General features: G+C 39.9%; 1 protein-coding gene across 1 annotated transcript; it reads left to right on the plus strand.

Annotated features, from left to right (window-relative positions):
* The first annotated feature begins 1770 nt into the window (after window positions 1–1770).
* fyco1b (FYVE and coiled-coil domain autophagy adaptor 1b) lies at window positions 1771–20889 on the plus strand. Its single transcript, XM_030403715.1, has 18 exons — window positions 1771–1880; window positions 2600–2691; window positions 2961–3067; window positions 4037–4162; window positions 6503–6609; window positions 8329–8472; window positions 9495–9591; window positions 10013–12454; window positions 13816–13908; window positions 14201–14319; window positions 14555–14722; window positions 14956–15096; window positions 16045–16253; window positions 16406–16547; window positions 17039–17143; window positions 17654–17864; window positions 18180–18289; window positions 18398–20889. The coding sequence occupies exons 2-18, from the start codon at window positions 2631–2633 to the stop codon at window positions 18471–18473; spliced, it is 4458 nt and encodes a 1485-aa protein (XP_030259575.1). The 5' UTR covers window positions 1771–1880; window positions 2600–2630; the 3' UTR covers window positions 18474–20889.
* Window positions 20890–22004: the final 1115 nt, after the last annotated feature.

Raw genomic sequence — 22004 nt, forward strand, 5'->3', positions numbered from 1 at the left:
TTCCCTCTGTTCCATTCTGGGTTCACTGCCATCCAGATGACAAAGGCATTGTATGCTAAGATGTCCAAAATGTTACAGAATATCACCGGTGGTCAGTGTAGGCTCCTCCTCTTGCAGCTGTAGGCAGTCACCAGCTTGTCCATGTTGTCCACCCCTACTTTTGTGGCATTATAATCCCATCTCCCATCCCTGTGCAGGGTACTCATGAGTACCATGCTCCTGCTTATCTTGGGGTCATAGGATACCAGGGACATGTCAGCCGTGTACACAAACTTGGAAGACTTGACAGACTGTTTTTCCCATATTGTTCCCACCATGGTCAGCTTCCTCTTTAGGAGCTCCTATCCCAGCTTGTGCGAGGTAAAAAAATTGTCGCATGTGATGTTGTGTCCACTGAGTCCCCGAGTCATGTCCAGGAAAACTCTCATTGCTTGATTTTTTCTCAGGGGCTCCTCCATCAGGTTTCCCCGTGTAGATTTGTAAGTTCCAAGCATGTGAGGAAGTGGCATCACAGGCAGCCCAGATCTTTCTACCATATTTTGCAGGTTTAGATGGAAAATATTGCCTAAAGGGGCAGCGGCCCCTAAATGGCATCAGCTGCTCATCGATGGTGACATTAGACCCAGGGTTGTAAAATGGGGAGACAGCGCACCTACTTGTCCCACACTGTCCTGATGGCAGCTAGCTTGTCTCTCCGCCGTCGAGCTGGTCTGAATTTTCAAAAATGTGATCCTCAAATTCTGAAACATCCTCCTCTGCATCATCATCAAAAGCTTCTCTCTCTTCCGAAATCAATTCCAAGGCCCTCTGAGCAGATAATCTTTTGGCCTTCTTGATCAGCTGTGATAAAGAACTACACTGGCAAAGCTATATATATTGTGTCCTGCCCCCAATTTGCAGCTGGGATAGAGTATGAGAAAATAAAGACTGGTTCCCGCAAGACAGAGGGTGCGGAAATGTGAGAGCAGACAGTGTTGGTATGTTAATTTTTTAACAATGTTGCAACCTTGTGTGGGAACGGCAGGGGCAGAAACACAAAATTCACACTTTCACACAAACACACGCACACACACACACAGGACCTAGGGGGAGTGTACATTGTGTGGTCATTGAAAATGTGTTCTGATACATGTTCTTCACAGAAAATGAGCCAAGGCCAATGAATATGAGTTTGAAAAAATTGTTAATTGTATCTTTTTTCTTTTAAGAAAAAACAGTGTTTGCTTTGACATAGATAAAGCGAGTGCATATATGTAGTTTATACATGTACATGGAAAGTTTTGTGTGCTGATTTACGTTTTATCTCTGTAATATTTCAGTTTTACAGTCAAAGCAAATGTGGAAACAAGTCTTGAGTAAAACCAAGAAAACATTTGGATGGGCAGTATTGACTTGAAACTTTGACTGGGGCTTGAATGTTAAAGACTATAGACTTGACTTGACCATTTTATTGAGTTTAATAAAAGACATTTCTTAAGAACCAAATAGTCAATTAAAGATTCTTCATCATAGATGTATGCATCTTTTTTAATTTCTGCATATCATATAAGGCATCTTAATAACATTAGTTATTTATTTGTCAACAATGTTATGTTTTAAGTTTTGGGCGTCTTTAGGCTAAAATTAACATGAAATCTAAGATTTAAGAAGTAAACATGATTTTCTTGGAGACATTCTGATATTATATTTCATAAAATTGAAGGTTCAGGTTTCTGTTTATTTACTTCTCCACTCAACCAAACTAGGATCGATTAGCAGCAGTAACGGACTGCCATTCGTCCGTTCGGCCTGTCAATCATACACAGAGCCCGCCCCTAACGGTAGCAAGTTTCTGCTGTATCACCTACAAACTGGACAGTCTGGACAATATTACACATCAAGTACGTGTGTTATTTAACTATTTATTCCATATTTAAGTGTTTAGCTTTGTTTACAACCAAACTGCCACGGCGTTGAACATAAATGTACAGTAAATAGGACCGGGAGACGAGGAGCTGCGAGCAGGTGCATGTCCGACAGCTCTCGCCAGCTTTGACAAATCGGATGTTTATGTCACGGTTTGTTGCATTTCTAAAGCAGTTTGAAAGTGATTTTAGTCAACTGAAATGGTTTATAATGGCGACGGTGGATGACAGCAGATAAATCTCGTGTCAGGGGATGTGATAAGGACAATATCGCTATCAGCAGCGAGAGGCTTTCACCTGTCGTCGTGATGTACATGTTGTACCTCCTCTGGCAGGCAGACTGCTGCACATTTAGCTAACTTTACTGAGCTCCTGTGGTGTCTCCAGTGTCTCCACAACACATTCATGGACCCAGACATAACATCTAAATACGCTTGTTTGTTTAAGACTACGAAACCCAACGCTGTATTGTAGAAAAAAGGTTTTTACAGCATGAGGGAAACTAATTCAGGGCAGCACTATTTTTATGTTTACCTCCTAGTGGTGGCAGCTTTGGCATATTTTTAAAGTCACATGCTGTTGTTTATTTGATTTTTCTGAGGCACAGGTGAGAGGAACAGTGTTTTCTATCATAAGGACGATTTTGCATTATCCTAAAATAATCACAATGTCTGTTACTTCAATCCCACTTGCAGAATCTTCAGACCACACTACCCTCAGCCCACAATGGCCTCGTCCTCATCAGTTGGAGATAATCAACTGCAGAGGATAATCAGAGATCTGCATGGTAATAAAGCTGTTCACACCATCTCTTGCAGCATTTCTCCGACAGCATGTTTAATGTGTGCTTTAAGGATCCAACAGGAGATGAACAACAAATCAGTCACAGGCATTCATCAACAAAAGCTTCTGCGCTTGATGAGGATCTCTCACTAATAGAAACGTCACAAAATGTGTTGTCGGAGCAAAGAACTGCGCATATTCTACCGTTTCCTCCCGTTTATGTTTTAACAAAAACGTAACACGATATTGTGTGAATAACGCTGTCCTGTTTAGATGCTGTGTTAGAGTTGAGTAAAGAACACACGGAGTGTGGTGAACCCATAACGGATGACAGCGGCAACCTACACAAGTTCTTCTATAAGCTGGAGTACCTGCTGCAGGTAAACAACCTCTGATACAACAACACACGAGTTTGTGAGGATGATTAAGTCTGAGTTAAAAGTGTGCTCATGTGGCTCTCCAGAGCAGTTGTTTCAAACTTGACCCGAAAAGGCTCACAAGACGAATATTAAGGGGTTTTAACCTGTTTCAAAAGTGAGGAAAAAGAAATGTTACATTTCCATGTTACAACTCTCACATTCTCCGTCCTCTTTTAAATCATTGTTGTTTCTTATGAAGTATTGGAGAGTTATAACTTTTCAGGCCATTAAAACAAAAAACCTGAGAGGAGATCATGTGTTTTTTAGAGTGAACACATCTGACAAGGTTTTGTGACTAAGCACTAGTGTTGTCAAAGAAATCGATATATATTTATACATATTAACTCTGAATATTTGAAACGGTTTTGTCAGTGTCGCACCCGTGCCATACCATCCTTAATTAGCTTAGATGTCGTTGTGCTAAATACACAGTCAACATGCTTTTTCATATTTTGTAAATTTCATGCCCTCAGGGTTGTGTCAAGGTTTCACCATGGCATCGAAGATTTAATCAAATAACAATATTTTTCAAGCATTTGTACCGAAGTTAGAAGTTCTTGTTACAGTATTATGTATTAGTATTTGGAAAGTAGTATCGCTTTGCTAAAAAGATTTACAAATGAACAGGATTGGGAAACAGTGCTCTTCACCAGTGACTCTGAATCTTTTTGTGTAGTGTCCCCTTATAACAAAACACTAAAGACCTGTTATTTCAAGTAGTATAAATGTGTTCTTTGTTTCATTGTCACAGACCATAAAACTCTGTTCAAGTGTTTGTGGAAGAACAAAATCTTAAATTAGATTATGTGAACTTGTAACCATGGAGGGGACTGAACCTGCAGATTAATTTCAATCGGAATGTAATCCTGAACTACACACTGCAGGACATTGTTAGGTAATGCAGTAATGAGGTGATATGTGTTTTGTCAGTTTGACCAGAAAGAGAAGACAACCTTCCTTGGCCAGAGGAAAGACTACTGGGATTACTTCTGCGACTGCCTGATTAAGATCAAGGGAGCTAACGATGGCATCCGTTTTGTTAAGTCCATCCCTGAGGTAATCCTCCTCCGCAACACTCACACAATCACCTCGGTGCCTCGGCCCTGCCATGGCGTGCGACACACACAAATACGCAGTGACCATGTAACTAATCCCCTGCTCGGTGGGGTACAGTAAGACTCAGCGCTGCTAATTTACTTGCTGCCTTACAACTGTTACCTGCTGTACTGCACTATTTCTCCCGCTCCTTCTATCCTGGGAATTCACAGCGGTGAGCTTGATGCTGGAATAACTGTGGATGAATTAGTCCGTGTTTGCACTGTATTTAATTTGTAGGTTGTTAATCCCTCTGTGTGCCTGATAATGAGTTTGTGTGTGATGCATGTACAAGCCATGTTGTTCTCTCTAACAGGGCCAGAGCTAACAGGTATTTTCATTAACAATAGTCATGCTGATTTTTTTCTCACTCGATTAATCATTTAGTCTTTTAAATGTACAAAATTACAATTTGCTAAGCCTTCGGAGACATCTTAAAAATGTTAGTTTTGTAACATTCTATCATACGTGATGAAGAAAATCAGCAAATCGTCAAAATTTGAGGGGCGAGAACCAGCAGCTGTTTGCCGTTTTGCTGCTCCTAATAGTGCATCAGATATTTTCTTTTATGTATATTGTCTAATTGTTCAATAGACTAGTTGTTTCAGGTTTACTCTCTATAAAGTAAGCAAGTAAACAATCATCTAATCTCAATCTTTTCAGTGATCTTCTTGAAAATATGAATGTGTGTCATGACTAATGAGTTTTCTTTCATGTCTTCCAACCCACTGTCCTTTTGTTAGTGTTGATTTATATTGAATACTTAAATTGCACATCCCATATCCTATTTTGGGAATGGGTCACTAAGCCTTTGTTCAGACTGCCAGCCCCAAATAGTATTTTTTTGGTATATCCAGATGGTAATCAGAATGTTTTTCAGACATGTTAACTGCAAAAAAACCCATGAAACACGGATTTTTACAGAAACGTATCAGTCTGGATGCTGCGGCCGCTCATGTTGAATTTCAAAGTGGCTTTTGTGTCACTTGCAATATGAGATGCAGCGGTGGCGTCAAATCCAGAGAGACAGAAGTCTATCAGAGTGGCGTAGCAGAATACAAAACAGATGTTTGTTGTCATTATCAAATCATCCTACACTTATTTTATTGATTGATTGATTGATTGATTGGTATGCCTTTTGAAATTTCTTCAAGAACCAAGGTGATCTTTACTGACCACTAATCCAGATACAAATGACAAAGAAAAGTAGGAACTCTTCACATTTCAGAAGCTGAAACCAGGAAATGTCTTACTTTTTTGTCCAAAAAAGCGACTTAAACAAAAAGAAATCCCTATTATAAGTTTACAGTAGACCTTTGTAAAGTACTAAGCAGAGAGTCCCTACATTTAAGAAGCTCGAATGTTGAACATTGCGTTTGTAATAATGACAGAAACAATATTCGATTTCAGTCTTTCTTGAATTGACAAATCAGCGCTAGTAAGCTGTTTACTAGCAAGAGGTAACTAATAAATGATTAAGTCCTGTTTTGTAACCCTAACAAGACCACATGCCTCATTTTATGCAAATGTGTTTTATGAAAATTGATGTTGATTCATTAGAAAAAATGCATGTGGTTTAAAGTTCCCTTTGGAATTTACAAAATCAGTATTCTTCTTTTTTAAAGGTGTGGATTTTACTTGATGTTAATTACTTGTTGGATACCTTTTGTACTCTTACTTAAAATTTTACTTTTACACTTCTTGTCCTTTGTCTGTCACTCACTGATGTAAGTGTCCAGCTGGTGTCCTGATGGTAGAACTGTGTGTCTGTTGTCCCTCTTAAATCCCTCCATCTGCTAATGTATTGGAGAGTCTGGGCTCTCAGACAGACACTCTCAGTTTACTGTCTATGCAGCGATGACCTTAAATTCAGATGTCCTTAAATGTTCTTTAGAGTGGGCTTAATTTAGAACCAAAGCTGAAATTAGTCAATACAGTGACATTTTTCCTCTCTGTTTTTATCAATATTAGCCAAATATCTTTGATTTTGGACTGTTTATGGTCAAAAAAACATCTGAAGACATAATTTTGGACAGTGGGAAAATGTGAAGGACAGTTTTGCTTTTGAGACTTTTGAGAATTAATCAACAAGAGGGAAATAACTGCATTTATCACTATGTCACACAGAGATATTCAGAAAACAGGAGCCAATTCCTGTGAAATACTTTAACCTGTATGATACTGATCGGATAAAAGAGCAATGACTGTCTTTGAGGTCATTCCACATCAGGATGAGGTAATTTGTCAGTGTGTACATGACTGTGAAGATACATTAAAGTGTGTATGTTTGTGTGTCCTCAGTTGAAGACGTCACTGGGGAAAGGACGGGCCTTCATTCGCTACTCACTCGTTCACCAGCGTCTTGCTGACACGCTCCAGCAGTGTCTTATAAACCAGAAGGTCACAAGGTCAGAAGACTCAAACATACAATCACATTCTGATACAATCTGTATGTACAGATTATTTTGTCACTTTTGTTCCTGTCAATTTGCTCAGGCGTATTTTATTCTGTGGAGGTGCTTTATGGTTTGACTACGTACTTTCTAAGGAAGTGTGACTCTCTCTTCCTGATTTTCATGAATATCTTATTTCTGTTTTACAGAAAACACAACAGCCACTAAGACACCCACACTCACATCTCACTTCCTCAGCAGTTTGTTTTTACTAACTAAAGTATTGGGGGTGACCAAATCATAACCGACCCGAATAATGATTTTATGATCTTTTTCAAGAGAAAGTTGGACAAAATGGGGATAAAAATTGATTCAATCATATTCTGTAGGCCGGCTGTCTGTCTTTCAATAGCAGATGGTGTGTGTGTGTGTGTGTGTGTGTGTCTGTGTTTTCTGTGTGTGTGTGTGTGTGTGTGTGTGTGTGTGTGTGTGTGTGTGTGTGTGTGTGTGTGTGTGTGTTTTCTGTGTCTGTGTCTGTGTGTGCGTGTGTGTGTGTGTGCGCGCGCGTATGTGTCATAGACTGTATTTTGTTTCTGTGTGAGTGTGTTAGTGTCAGCTCACACCAATCATAGCTTAGCCTAGTTTAGCATAAATAATGGAAGCAGGAGAAAAGAGCTAGCTAGAGCTAGTCAGGTAAAATCCACCGACTAGCACCTCTAAAGCTCACAGTTAGTGTCGATATTGGCACCATTTTTAGTTAAAAAGCATAAAATGGCAAATTCAAGCCCAACACGCAACAAGGAGGAAGGCCAAGGGTCATAACTTGGGTGCTTTAATCACATGTCAAAAAAATGATATATCATCTATCAGTTTTTGTTTGTTTACTTGTATGAGATAGTGCTCACTAACTAACAACACTTCTTTGCCTGGGCATCCTTGTGTTTGGCATCACTGTCGAGAGTTTATTCTGTTGTTTTGTCTTCCTGAGTTTCCTGCATTTGCTTTGTCCGTCAAAGCACGTTGTAATATCTTTTTTTAACAGTGCTATATAAATGAAGTTATTGTTATTACTATTGCCATTACAAGTAATCAGCAGTGTCAACATTGATGTAAATGTGCTGGGGATAGGGTCTAAAACAGCTGTTGAGCCTTGTCCGTGGATGGAGTTGTTTTATTCTACCGACCAGAGTTAGAGAGTTCTGTTAAGTTCTGCAGTGTGAGTTGGTCAGCTGGTGCTCAACTTAGTCTCGCAAAGCTCATTATTCAATTAATAAATCCAAAATACACTCACAATCTTGCCTTTTTTAAAGATCAACTACAAGATAACTCCAGCCTTTGTGCACTGTATTGGTGCTTCACAGATCTTGCAGTGGAGTTCATTCAACAGTTAAAATACGCATTGATTATGAATCAATTCAGAACAGTAGAGGGTCAGATTAGTGTTTCTATAAGTGAATTCATTTTTTCCTGTATAGAGGCTTTGTTTGTTTTATTTTCAAGCTTGCGTCTGTTTTTGCAGGTTGTTTTTTTCTTTGCTTTGTGTGATTGCATGGGATCAATAAAACGTAGTAAAGATAATCTTATCTTAACACAAACAGCATAAAATATATTTTAAACGCAGTGAATAACCAACCGCATACGGAAACATTTCTGTGAAATAAAATGCATATGTGTATGTCCTTGTCCTCAGCATCGTGTTTCATGTATGTTCTTGTTTGTATTTTTCTCATGCAGTGACTGGTATTATGCCCGGAGTCCTTTCCTCAAGTCTCACCTCACTGCTGACATAATCAACCATCTTTATGAGCTCAACCAGATCCAATTTGATGTGGCGGCCAGAGGTTATGACCTCGATGCGGATTGGCCAAACTTTGCGAGGTAAACAATGTTCACAGTTTTCTGTTTACACTTGTGAAATAGTCAGTTTTCTAACTTTTGTTGAAGAAAAACACGTTTGCACCTGTGTGTTATTTTGTTGAACAAACAGAGTTGAGAAATAAGAACATGGAGTTCTTCCTGCCTGGGGTTTGGAAATGATTTGTTAATTGATCTGAGACAGCACAGGATTTAACTCATTTGAAATAACACCCCGGTTGAGTACAAATAATGTTACATTGTGGTGAAGCAATTTTGAGTATTTCACAACTTGAAGTAACACTTAATTATCTGATCACTGCACATTCACAGCTCCTTTTTTTTCTCCTCTGTGTGAGAGTGTGTGGTTGCCGACAGCGTGTGAGCGCTGCTCGCCGTTCCTCACGTCAGCACCTTTGCCAAAACCTTTCACTTCCTTGTCATCAGTTTGTTGCCATTTGACAGGCAGTGGACACAATTTCTTCCAAGTATATTTGTGTTGTTGTTGTTGTTGTTGTTGTTGTTGTTGTTGTTGTTGTTGTTGTTGTGGTGCATCACATTATTGTGATTATTATTTAAATCTTACAGTATACTGCAGCGCAGCAACACCTGCAACAACACAAACTTTGAATCTTACGGAGCCCAGCAGGAGACATGGATGTGCTTTTTATTTTTACATTTTACATCACAGTTACATTAGACAGTACCGATGCAGTCTGTTTGATGAGGTGTGCACACTGTTTTTTTTTGTGGTCTCTTTCTCGACTTGAGGGCAAACGTTCGCTCTGCTTGTCATTTCCTTCGAAAAGCCTGATGCAATGGGAAGCTTATCATAACTACTAGAGAAGATATTTTTAACATATTCCTCTGACTGTCATTTGAAAAGCATCCAGTGTTGTGAATACTTTGTTATAGTGCCACCTCTGTACACCCTTCTGTAAATCCTAGTTCCTCTTTTGTTTTGACACTGTTGCAACATTTATCTTTCACTTGTCTTTTATTAGGTTTTAAATTACCTTAATTTGGTGTCTCATGATGTCAAATAGGCGAACGTTAGGCCCAGCCTCATCAGCTTTCCTGTGGAAGCCTCCCAGTCGCTGCTCCAGCATCAACAGTCTCGTTAGCGGCTACTCACATTCACAGGTACACACAATTATATACAACGGGTGTTTGATTTTAAACTGTCACATCTGGATACAGATGACAACTGTCATTTACATTTTCGAATTATTATATAAAAAGATAAAGGATAAATCAATGAAGGATCTCTGGTAAAGGGAATAAACCCAAATCTCAATGGCAGAGTTACTCGTACTACCACTACTAGTTTTTATTTTAGTTTTTCATCAGACGCAGATCCTCCCTTTGATTTGGATGTTATAATTGGAAGCTAATTTCAAAGCAAATTTCGATGTTGAATCACTTTTTTATTTAGAATCAAAATCCTGACACCCTGATTTTATACATCCTCTACTTAGACAGTCTTGCAAACATCTTTTTGTAAATGTGACTTTGAATTTAAAAGCACCTGAAACGGTTTCTTCTTGTTGCATTCATTGACCAGACGCACGAGTTTCTGCCAATCCCCGACTTGAGTCACAGTCTCCTTGGTGACCTGGGGGAACTGGGGGAACCTTCTCCTTGCAACATCGCAGAGAACCTCCGTATTGAGCTCGACCAGTCCGAGCTGAGACAGCAGGAACTTCTGGAACGGGTTCAAGAATTAGGCAAAGAGGCTGCTGAGCTGAAAGGCGTGGTTAAAGACCTTCAAGGGCAGCTGTTGGCAGCTCAGCAGTCCTCTGGTCTCTCAGTGTCTGCAGCAGCCAACCAAGAAACAGACAATCAGGAGAGTGCAAATCAACTTCAAACCAGTCAGGAAGCAATAAACAGTGAACTTCAGGACAGACTCAGAGCTGCTGAGAACAAAAATATGGAGCTTCTCTCCAAGTTGGATGAGGCTCTTAATGAAAAGGGACAACAAACGGCGAGCTACTGCGACTCAGCTTGGAAAATCCAGGAACTCCTGGATAAACTCAAGACAGCAGAGGAGGAGAGGTTGGAGGCAAAGAGAGATGCTGAGGACAGGACCAGGAACTCTGAGCGTCTGTCCCAGGAGCTAAAAATCAGGGAAGAAGAGTTGAGGAACAGCGAGGAGAAGCTTGTCGAGGTAAAAGCCGGAGCCCATGATGAACACAAGGAGGCACTCAAACGTCTTGAGGAGCTCCAAAGTGCAGTCAGCCGCATTCAGGGGGCACTGACTTTAAAAGAGAAGGAGACGGGGAACTTGAGAGCCCAGCTTCAGAATCTACAGGCATCGCTGGACTGCAGAGAACGGCAGGCAGAAGAGCTGAGGAAAAGACTTCAGGAGGAGAGGGATGAGGAAAAGCAGCGATGGAGCATGAGCAGTAGTCAGAATAAGGAACTTGAGAGCCAACTCCTCGATGTTAGAAAAACTCTTAAAAACAGAGAGAAAGAGCTAGCTGCAAGTTCAGAGAGAATTAAGCACTTAGAGGAGCAGCTGGAGAAGCTAAACATTGAGAAAGAAAGTCTGAGCTCCAGACTTGCTGATAATGAGGATGTGTCCTGCGATCAAACCAAGAACCTTGAGGACTATAAAGCCCAGTGCAGCAATCTCATGGAAATAAACACCAAGCTACTCCAAACTGTCAAGGAGAGTGAGGAGAGTATTACAGAGCTGACTGAGAGCAGGGAAGCCTTGTTAGACCAGCTAGCTGCTATGAGGGCTTCAGAAAAGCACTTAAAAGGCAGAATAGAGGCTGCAACGATGTGCGTGGAAGATCGGGAGAAGAAGCTTCTGGATGAAAACCTGCATTTGGAGGAGAGTCTCCAGAAGTCGCTTGTTCAAAAGGAGGTTTCTGATGCTCAGTTAAAGAAGCTGGAGCATGAGAACAAGGAGCTTCTTGAGGTTCAGTTCTCGTTGAAGAAACAGTCAGCTACATCTCAACAGGAAGTGGACTCGCTCACTGCCAAAGCTGCACAGTTGGACAAGAACCTCACAGTGTCCCAAAGAAGCCAAGCAGAGTTACTTGAAAAACTCCAGGAAACTGAGGCCAAACTGAGAGACCAGACTGTGAAATGTGAGATTCTGCAAGCTAGAGCAGAGGAGCTGGAGAGCAGGACCACAGAGCTGCATGATGAAAAGGGAGCTGCAGAGAGCAATGAAAAAATGCTGAAGCTTCGTGATGAGCATCAGACATCCTCAATGGAAACCAAAGAGGCTCCGTTTAGGCTGGTTATAGCTGAGGCTCAGCTGGAACTCAACCTGAGGGAGGTGCACCGACTCCGGGAAGAGGTGGTGGAGCTCAGGGCTCAGCTTCTAGCAGGCGCTGAGGAGAGGATGAAAGTTCAAGCACTGCAGGAGGTGACGGAGTCTTCCAGAGAGGACCTCCGTGTCTTAGCAGAACAACTCAAAGCCCAGGTGGAGGAGCTGAACCGCCGGCACGTGGATGAGATTCTCCGGTCCCGGGAGCGAGAGGAGGCTCTCATCCGGGAGCGGGACGGCGAGGCTCAGGCTCGAGCAGGTCTGGCTGCGGAGGTGACGGCCTCTAGAGAGGAGCTCAATAAACTAAAGCAGCGTTATGAAGCCTTGTGTATGGAGAACACTGAGTCCAGGGAGGCACTTCATAGAGCCAACACCGAAACAGCAGAACTCGGTGTTCAGTTGTGTATGCTAAATGCTGAGAAAGAAGAGGCTCGGCTCCGCTGGGAGGGCCTGTCGACAAGGCTGCAAGAGCTGGAGGAGGAGGCGACCGAGGAGGCTGAAAGGCTGAATACCTGCATAGAGCAGCTACGTCAGGAGAACCAGCGACTGCTCGATCAGCTCCATAACGACAAGAGTTTGTTGGTAACCAGGCAGGAGCTGCAGCAGGAGCTGAGCAAGGCCCAGCAGGAGGCTGAAGCTGTGCAGGAGACAAACAAGGAGGAGATTCAGGCGCTGCGCTTTCAGCTCAGCAGCCAAGCCATGAGCCAAGGCAGCCAGCTTCAGGTCAGTCACAACGACTTCAGCTAAAGCTGGGTGCTTACATCCGGGACACACAACTTAGTTTGCTTGGTACAACTTGGTAGATGGTTTGACACTAGGCCTATATGACAGTTCAATCAGATATTTTACTGCTTTTAATTGCAGCGGAATTTTTTGTTGAAAATGCCTTTTCTACATTTGAAAGAGTTTGTGCAATATTAAACATAGCTAGAAGCTCTTCCACTGAAATGTTGAAGTGATTGATAAACATTTCCCATTCACATAAACTGATCCAACCAGGAACACAATGAACAGCATATTTAAGCTCTTTTGGTGTGAAATACACATTTATGGGATGAGAAATATCCTTGTTCCCTCGTAACTTTTGCTTCTCCTCATGTAAAACTGGCATGTCTGTGTGCTCCGACTGTGAATTAATTTATTTTCATTGTGAATTAGAAAATGATCAGCGGGTCACCTGGCACCCTATTGGTCAGCAAGTTGGTTTACATGCATATGCATAACAGTAACTCTGTTACAGTTTGTGCTGTAAGCTGAGTTCTTTAATCTTTTTTGAGTGTAAGCAGGTTATTATTGGCTTCTTATATATTCACATGAGCACGACAGACATCAGAAAGGGTAAAGTAACAACGCAGCTCTGTGAAAGGAGAAGTCACATGTGGTTAAACATTCTCGTGTTTGAAATGATTTCTTCTTAAGTCAGACTGAAACCAAAATCAACATAAATAAGCCTCAGAAATATGAATAAGCAGTTTCTGCAGCCACATGCAGACACATTTGACGGTGAAATCTGCTTATTGACCTGCTGATGTTTTTAGTTTCAGTCTTGTGTTTATTTGTACCAAAAATGGTAAGACTTTATAATAAAAATCCTTAATGGAATTATAGTTAATTAAACTGTAATTATTAGTATTTATAGTGAATAAACAATAAAATGCTTATAAACCATTTAACAAGCAATTTTAATGGTTTATGAACATTAGTTGTAACTTTATAATGGCGGCATTGTATTCATTAACCATTTACAAATAATTCTAACCATTAGTTGACACTTAGTATGAACAACTTATTGACTGTTACCTATTGCTGGTTATATTAACTATAACCTAATGTATAGAGGTTACATACCTAATGTATAGATAACTATACTATTTATTCATTATGGTTATTATAAAGTGTTATAAAAAAAGATTAGTTAAAAACTAATAAGAATCAAATAGCAACATAATATTTAGTGCAGCGTAGCCTGATCTCAGCGCCCTGGTTACTGCATACTGCTTAACTGTGGAATATTAGGCAACATCACCAAATCTACTCTAATATTAGAATCGTCATCAGTATGGTTTGTTGTCTTTCTCATCCAGACTGTGCAGCAAGAGTTACAGGAAGTGAGATTTCAGCTGACGACTGAGCAGGGGAAAGCAGCTGACCTGGAGAACAAACTCAAAAAGCTGGAGGTGAGAGGCCACACTGATTCCATGTCCGCCCAAAAAAAGTTTGCTACTCTGTCGAATCACTCAAGCAGCCGAAATGTTTTTAATCATGGTTGTTTTACCTCGATGAAATTGTTAAACTAACTGTCAAAACGCATTTATGCACAGCTCTACGTGTCTGGGATTGATGAATGCAAACACAAACTCCAGTTGCATTGTGTACATCCACAATCCACAGTAATCATAACATTATGGTCACAGGCATAATTCACAAAGAACCAGAAATAATGTCTTGCTTTGCTGTACTGATTCGCAGGCTGAGAACCAGAGATATTGCCAACAGATTGAGGAGAAAAACATCCAGATGGCCGAGTCTGAAAATCTCATCCAGCAGAAAGAAGACGAGATAATCCATCTGAAAGAGAATTTATCAAGGTGAGATACTGTATTCATAATCACACATTCTGGACCAAATTGGAGCTCTGTGAAAAAATGTTTCTAATCTTGTGTGTTTTGATCACAATGTTTATTTTTTTGTTTCATCTGCTTTATCTAGGAACTTGGCGTACCTGCCTTTACTGTTTTTAGAAATTGAAGCATAAGGAAACATCTGTGACTCCTCATGTCTTTGGGACACAGCACAAATTAGCCTGTGTTTGTGTGTTTGCAGGTCTGAGGATGGTCTAACAGTGGCTCAGCGGGCCTGTCAGGAGATGAGCGAAAATCTACGGAGGGTCACGCAGGACAAACAGAGCTTTGATCTTCGGACAGCTGCTGAACTTGATGACCTTTACCGGACCAAAATAAATTTGGAGGAAAGGCTTGTTGAACTCATCAGGTATAAACATAATTCATGTCACTTTAGACTTAATCTGATCTGCCATTTGTTTTTGTAAGTGAGGTTAATTAGATGTCAAAATTCACAATGCAGGGTTGTGAAATAATGCCTGATTGTTTGCCTAAATTGTAATAGTTTCAACTGGCTACAAACATCCCACCTTGTTCGACAATATGCAGCGTACTGTGTGATTTAATGGAATTTACAATCACGCTTGATGGTGCTCCCTGTAGGGAGAAAGATGCACTGTGGCAGAAGACCGATGCTCTAGAGTTTGAGCAGAAACTACGGGACGAGGAGACAGAGAGGGACGTCAACTATTGTCTGGGCTGTCATAGCCAGTTCAGCTGGTGGCTCCGCAAGTACACCTGCAGGTCAGAAAGTCCTCTGTATTATAAACCATTAGAAATATCACCACGACAACCCTTATGTCAATGCTACTGCCTCTAAGCTTGAAGTGTAATGACATTTTTTCTTCACAGTTGAAAAACATTGTATGAACACCTTTAGAGCACCAAAGCATAAAGAGCAATCAGCCCATTGATTTATACACAGCACTCAATGTGTTCTGTAGAACTGATATACCAAAAGTAAATAAATTCATCGTTCATCACTGAGAGCATCAAAAAGGGAAATGTCATTCTGGTAAGGTGGAGACGGACAAATGTCAAAGGAACTGAGTCACTGACTTCAACTGACAGTTTGTTTCTGCATTTCACTTCACATTTAGACCAACTTTACCAACTGTACCCAGAAATGAAGTTAGTCAGAAGCAGTGTAATCAGTGTACTTGAATGCATCACTGGCGCATGTATTGTGGCTTTTACACAGAATCTAAATCTATATGAGGTTGTGAGAAAATGTGCTGTGAATTTGAGGATTTCACTCAGTGGAAAAACTTTAATTTGATGATTGATTGAAAACTGTAAGATTTGCAAAAACAACTGTAAACTTTTACTTTTGTCTTACAGTATTGAGCTGTTTTGTAGGTACAGTTAGAGGCGTGTTGCCTCTCATCACTGTTTAAGAGCAGCAACTGTGAACTATTCCAAGATAAAAGCTGAAAACTGAAGATGAATTGGGTTTTGCTGCAGTGATTTCTCAACTTTATGCAAAAAACATCTTAAATTCCCTTTTGTTATTATTTTCTGATTCGCATTTGTGTCATTTTTATCTCTGTAAAGATATAAAAAAATACATTTGAACTATTTGTTGGAATTGATTTCAGACATTCTCAATAAATAAGCTTCACTTCATTACTCCTCTGTAAGTCTTCCCTGCTCTCTAATAATCTGCATTTCTCATGAAATGTCTATTTCCAGACTGTGTGGGCGTCCCTTCTGCTACTACTGCTGCAGTAACACAGTCAGCACCCAGCAGGGCGGCAACAGAGAGCGCTGCTGCAGCGACTGTTACAACCAGCACAGTGCAGTGGTCGAGCGCCACCCACAGGAGGAAGTGACTAACAGCACACCGGGAACACCTTTCAGACGCTTGCTGCAGGCTGGGAGAGCTGTGACAAGTCTGTCAGGTAACAAAACCCGAGCTCTCTCACTCACATTAGAGTAATGTGTTTAATTTACACCCTTGCTGTATTTTGGGTTTTGTTTTCAACATACACAGTACATTGAGAGAGGAGCATACACTACTATATTAAACATATAGCTGATGTTTATTCTCTAGGAGCTGATGAAGGTGACAAGTTGGAAGATGGTGTTTTTGACATCATCACAGAGGAGGAGGTGAGCGGGGTCTACGACAGCGACTCCCTCTCATTTGCCACCGCCTGCTCTCCTGGACACGGACAGCAGGGGGCAGCACAGCTGTAAGTATCTCACATGCATTAAACAGAGCAGAATAATGACTGTGGCACAGGGACTCAGTGATAGAGATTATTAACCATGACATGAGAGACTAATGGCAATACCAGAAACATAATTTCTATTTACAACACGCCACCCTTACAACAATCAGTTGAATGTATTCCAAATGTGATTCTGCTGACATCACGGTCAGAAACCTGGACATTTTTGCAGCAGTAAAGAGAAATTCAGTAAGATTTTTTTTCCAGCTTTAACATTTTTCTACATACAATAAAAAAGGACTTAATGTGTATACTTCTGTGCTTTTATTTGTTTTTTTCATTGCTTTAAGCTGGATAATACTTTAACCTTCTTTTATTCTATACCACTTTTTTTCAAGTGGAATACAGTACATGTACAGTGGAGGCTATTAAATCGTTTGACACTTAAATGTGAAAATAATTATATAGATTTATAAATAATTATCTTCTTCAATATCTGTCCCTTTTTCTAGAAACAGCAGTGCCAGTGCAGAAAACATCACATCAGAAGATACTGACGACGTGAGTGCTGCAGTGCAGGATGCAGAGATCTGCCTGCTGAAGTCTGGAGAGCTCACGTAAGTCTCACATGAGATGTGAAAGTTACGCTGGTAACTGCATCAGAGTTGTGTTTACGTTTAAATGTGGTCACAAGGTTAGACTCTACAACTTTTAGCCGAAGTTGTGCTTTTACTTGCTGTAAATCTCAAGATGGGAAGTGAAGCATGAAACTAATCTGTGTGTGGTGTGGGTAGTGTCACATGTTGTGGGAAGTGTTTTGCTTCTGTCGTACTTTGAAGAAAGCTCTATGGTTTCATGTCAACAGGTGCCTGCCTTGTTGAAGTGAAGTTGAGCAAAGCTAGACCAAAAACTGTAATGACTGAGTCTGCTTGCAGGTGTTGTAGAGCACTACTGCATCTGTAAGACAACTCTTTCAAAGCCTTATATGGCTCCAGAGAGAGCTGTGTAAAATCAGATTAATCGCCTCAAGTGGTAACACAAACTTCAGGTTTGATTAATCAGTAATAAAAACAATTGTTGGTTACAGCCCGACACATGGGTGAACTTTTTGATTCCCTGTGCTGTAGGCTCTCTACTGGCTTCACGGTGGATGACATCTCAGGTTTTGGAGACAGCTCCCGAGAGCTCTTCATCAAGTCCAGCTGTTACAGCACCATCCCCATCGTCATGAGCGAGCCTGGTCCTACCGTCACCTGGACGTTCACCTCCGAACCGAAGAGCATCTCCTTCAGCGTGGTCTACAGGGAGAGCACAGAGACTCCACTGGAGCAGGCCAAGGTGAGACACCTGTGTATGAATAAAGAGAGTATGTGTACAGATCCTCCACTTAGGGATAGGCTGTGATAGGTGGACTTATTAAGCTGCACGGACAAAGAAATCTTTCTGAAATATTTTGCCTCTTTCTGACACTACATTAGTCTGTAAAGAAAAAAGAAAACTGGTGATGTATGCAAACATGTGCTTACAAGTTGTTAGCACAAGACTTACTGACTTAAAATGGCGTAGACCTTTAAATCTTCCAGAGTTTGGATGCAATAAGGAGATTCTCTACTTTTAATGTCAAACAAGATGTCCATCCTTTGCTCTTCATAGGTCTTGATCCCGCTGACTCGCTGCAACTCCCACAAAGAGACGATCCAGGGGGAACTAAAAGTCAGAAACCCCGGAGAATACACACTCATCTTTGACAACTCTTTCTCCAGGTTAGTCACTCTTTCTCTCATGTGAGGGGCTTTGTCAAAAATACTCTCGTCAGGAAGGAGCAACAGCCGATGTAATGCAAATGTTCCTCTGTTTTTCCTGTAAATCAGGTTCATCTCAAAGAAAGTGCTGTATCATCTGAGCCTAGACAAGCCTGTGGTCTACGATGGAACTGATCTCCTGTGAACGTGACGGGAAAGGACGCGAAGCAGGTGTAAAACTGACTGACGAATCCTTCAGGGTGTTTTCAGCTCACGTGCATGGCTCTGAGTCGTCTGACGTTTAGCGTCCTCGTTGAAAAGGTTACGGCATTTCAAAGAGGTCTCTTTCAGCCAGCTGCTTGATCACGAGGTGTTGTATATTAGATGACTGAACAGAGACTGAAAGCGATGACGAATAACAATCACTGTTGAATGTTTGCATGCGCTACCTTTTATAAAAGCTTGATGACGGTGTTAAGTGTAGCACTAAGGGTATCAAACCTCAATCCTTCTGTAGGCAACTGGAGGGTTGCTGCATAATTGAAGATGGAGAATATTCAGTTACTCTTTATAAAAACCATCATTATTCTTTTGCGTTTATTTGACAGTGAAATAATTTGTATTATTTCTTAACAACGGTTATTATAAAGTGTTACCATAGCTCCCCCACTACATCACTGCTTATCTAAAGCTGCATTTTTTGCTTCACTTTGCGGTGCAGTTGTTCAATAAGTTGAGGTCTCATTTATTGCCTGGTCTTGTAAAGTTGGACTTCTGTCCCTTAAAATGGGAGTAATGTGCTCTCTAAATGGTGACAAATGTGAATTACCTCTGGGATCGGGAAATTCTTTATCACGGTACGTTTAATTTTATGTTTTCATATCAATATTTATCATGATTTCATAGATTTTCCTGAAAATCAACTAAGAAACCACTTATTGATAAAATAAGCATTCAGACACGAAACATAACAGTACCTCATCACACTGATACAAAAATATCAATTTATATATAAAAATATACTGTTGCCATAAATCATATCCTGCTTTTCCATATGCGTGTGATCCATAATGGCCCATTGTAATTAAAATCTTATCATCACAGCATCTATCGTCATATCATTCAAACCAATTTTACACAAATGTTACATGAATGAGACGGGACTGTAAACTGATGTTGGCAAGAATTCTATAGAGTAAGTTTTGTTGTTTTAGTTGCCTAGACTACTTACAGTGTGGAAAGTGTTCTCTGACCTTAACTGAATTAGTTTGACTACTGTAGCTTACATGTACCGTTAGAGAACTGTTTGATGTAACTAACCCTTGAAATCGGTGTGTTGATATCATGCTGTTGTAGAATTAGACTTTGCTGGTGGAAAAACTTGCTCCTCATAGTATCTAATGTCCAAAGCAAAGTTGAGCAGAGCTCATACGTCAAGATTGTTGCCTTTTCAGCTGTCAGAAATTAATTTGTTATGTCGCAATCGTGATGAAGCAGGACTGTGATAAAACCTTCACACCGTTCCGTTTTAATTGATCTCCAGGAAACGTGCGTGCAGGGCGGTTTCTGATGATTGCAGTAAATGAAAGGTCAAGTTTTCTATGCATGTAAACACTAAGAGTGTGCACCTTTCCCCAGCTTTGCCTTCAGGGGTGAACGAAAGGGAACACGTATACAAAAATATAAGTTTCAGTGCTTTAAATCTTTAGTTTTTACTTCCAGCCTAACTTGAATCATCACTCATGTTTTGACAAGCAATGATTTTGCATTAAGTTTAGTGAAGCCAGATGACATTTTGTCTTAAGATACATAAAGCCTTTAGATGATTTTTGGACAAACAATCATATTAAGACTACTTTTTATTTATTGTAGCTTTTTGTAGATGTAAAGAGATGTTTGTTCTGTTGCTGTGTGATGTTACTAAAGAAGTTCTGCAGTGTGTCAGACAGAAACAGTTTGATTCTCAGCATATGGCCTTCAAATAATGAAAGTCCAAAATCACTTTTATACTTCAGGTTGTCTTATGTGGACTTTTTATTTGAAGGCTTCAATGTTGAAATTGACCTTTTATTTCTTAATCACTGGTTGTTTTGTGAGTGAATATACTGACTTGAATAAACTGAAACATTGCTTTGCTATTCAGAGAATTTTACAAAACTCCAAAATGTCTTCCACTATTTTAAAACCATGTTGTTACTTATATTTTGAACATGACGGGAGGAAGAATGTTGACACTTTTTATACATATCTGAACAAGAAGAGTGATATATTGCCAAATATATTGGGAAAACATATTTGTCTATTTTATTGTTTCTATTTGAAGGCATTGCAACATGACTGCTGTATGATGCACTTTGGAAGGGCTTTTTGTCTGTCTGTATCCCATGAGCCTTTGTGCCAGTTGATGAATGTTTTTGTTTGTTGTTTCTTTTGATTTGTGTCTAGTGAGTGTGTGATTGTAGATGTTTGGATCTGTCAGAGGGACTCTTTCGCTCTCTGACTTAACCTGTAAAAGAATGTTCACAAATGTTTTATTGAAATATAATTTACATACTAAAGATTTATAATAGAATGGATGTAAGATTGTGGATAAATAAATAAGGATTGTGTGATAACTCCCAGTGTTTGCTGATTAACTTATATCTACAAAAAAATAATGGTAAGGCTTTTCTCCCTACTGTAATGTCAACTATTGGATATCAAAGGAGACATTATATGCACATGTTCAAGTTCATAATTGTGTTTTGGGTTACTTCTAGAATAGGTTTACATGCTTTAATGCTCAAATATTAAATCAGTTTTCTCATACTGTCCAGTGCTGCAGCTCTGTCTGACAAGGTGAAAACAGCCGATTACAACACCACATGTATGACCTGTTAGTTACTTGCACAGGCCCTCGATGCTAACAGTCTTCGCACAGCAATCTGGTTACAGCTTTGGTCGTGGAGCCCTATTCATTCCTATGGATGCTGCTCAGTGATGCATGAAGCCAAAAAGGCTCAACTTCCTGGGTGTAAGACTTCTGTTTCGATGCCCGGCTAACTTGAATGGGAATTAGTGATTTAAGCTTCTTGACTTTCCAAATGTTTGTCAGACCGTGGGGCTCAAATTCTGTGAGTGAAACTAGTCATTTCGCAGGGGTTGTGGTGCTCATAAAAATGAATATCCACTGTTTTACATTCAATTTTTCCACGGCATTATCTTACAAAAAGAAAAGTCTTTTTGGGCCCCAAGGGAACACGTGACGATGTAATTACACAGTTTGGCTTCAGAGCCTGGCACTCTTCCTGGAGGCTTGGTGTAGCCAAATAATAGTGTTTTTGAGTTTAGTATAAAACATCTGAACATGCTTGAAGGTTTTAATGTTACATGATATATGTATGTATGTATGTATTTATGTATGTATGTATGTATGTGTGTGTATATATATATATATATATATATATATATATATATATATATTATATATATATATATATAATATATATATATATATATATATATATATATATATATATATATATATATATATATATATATATATATATATATATATATAATATGTGTATATATATATATATATATAATATGTGTATATATGTATATCTACATCTTCAGAGAGTAGCTGCCACTTACGTTCAAGAGCAGAAAGCATGCTGCCTTTATTAAAATGATGATGATCCTTCCGAGGCAAATTTGTGGTTGTGAAATGCTTTTTCATTTATTTTGCGCATTG

Source organism: Sparus aurata, chromosome 21 (assembly GCF_900880675.1).
Source record: "Sparus aurata chromosome 21, fSpaAur1.1, whole genome shotgun sequence".
Classification (NCBI taxonomy): domain Eukaryota; kingdom Metazoa; phylum Chordata; class Actinopteri; order Spariformes; family Sparidae; genus Sparus; species Sparus aurata.

Bases quoted from the DNA above. Each gene is read 5' to 3' on its own strand.
- fyco1b (XM_030403715.1), top strand. From the start codon at position 2,631: ATGGCCTCGTCCTCATCAGTTGGAGATAATCAACTGCAGAGGATAATC. The intron at 13,909-14,200 runs GTGAGAGGCCAC...ACTGATTCGCAG, and splicing joins ACAAACTCAAAAAGCTGGAG to GCTGAGAACCAGAGATATTG. The intron at 16,254-16,405 runs GTAACAAAACCC...TTTATTCTCTAG, and splicing joins AGCTGTGACAAGTCTGTCAG to GAGCTGATGAAGGTGACAAG.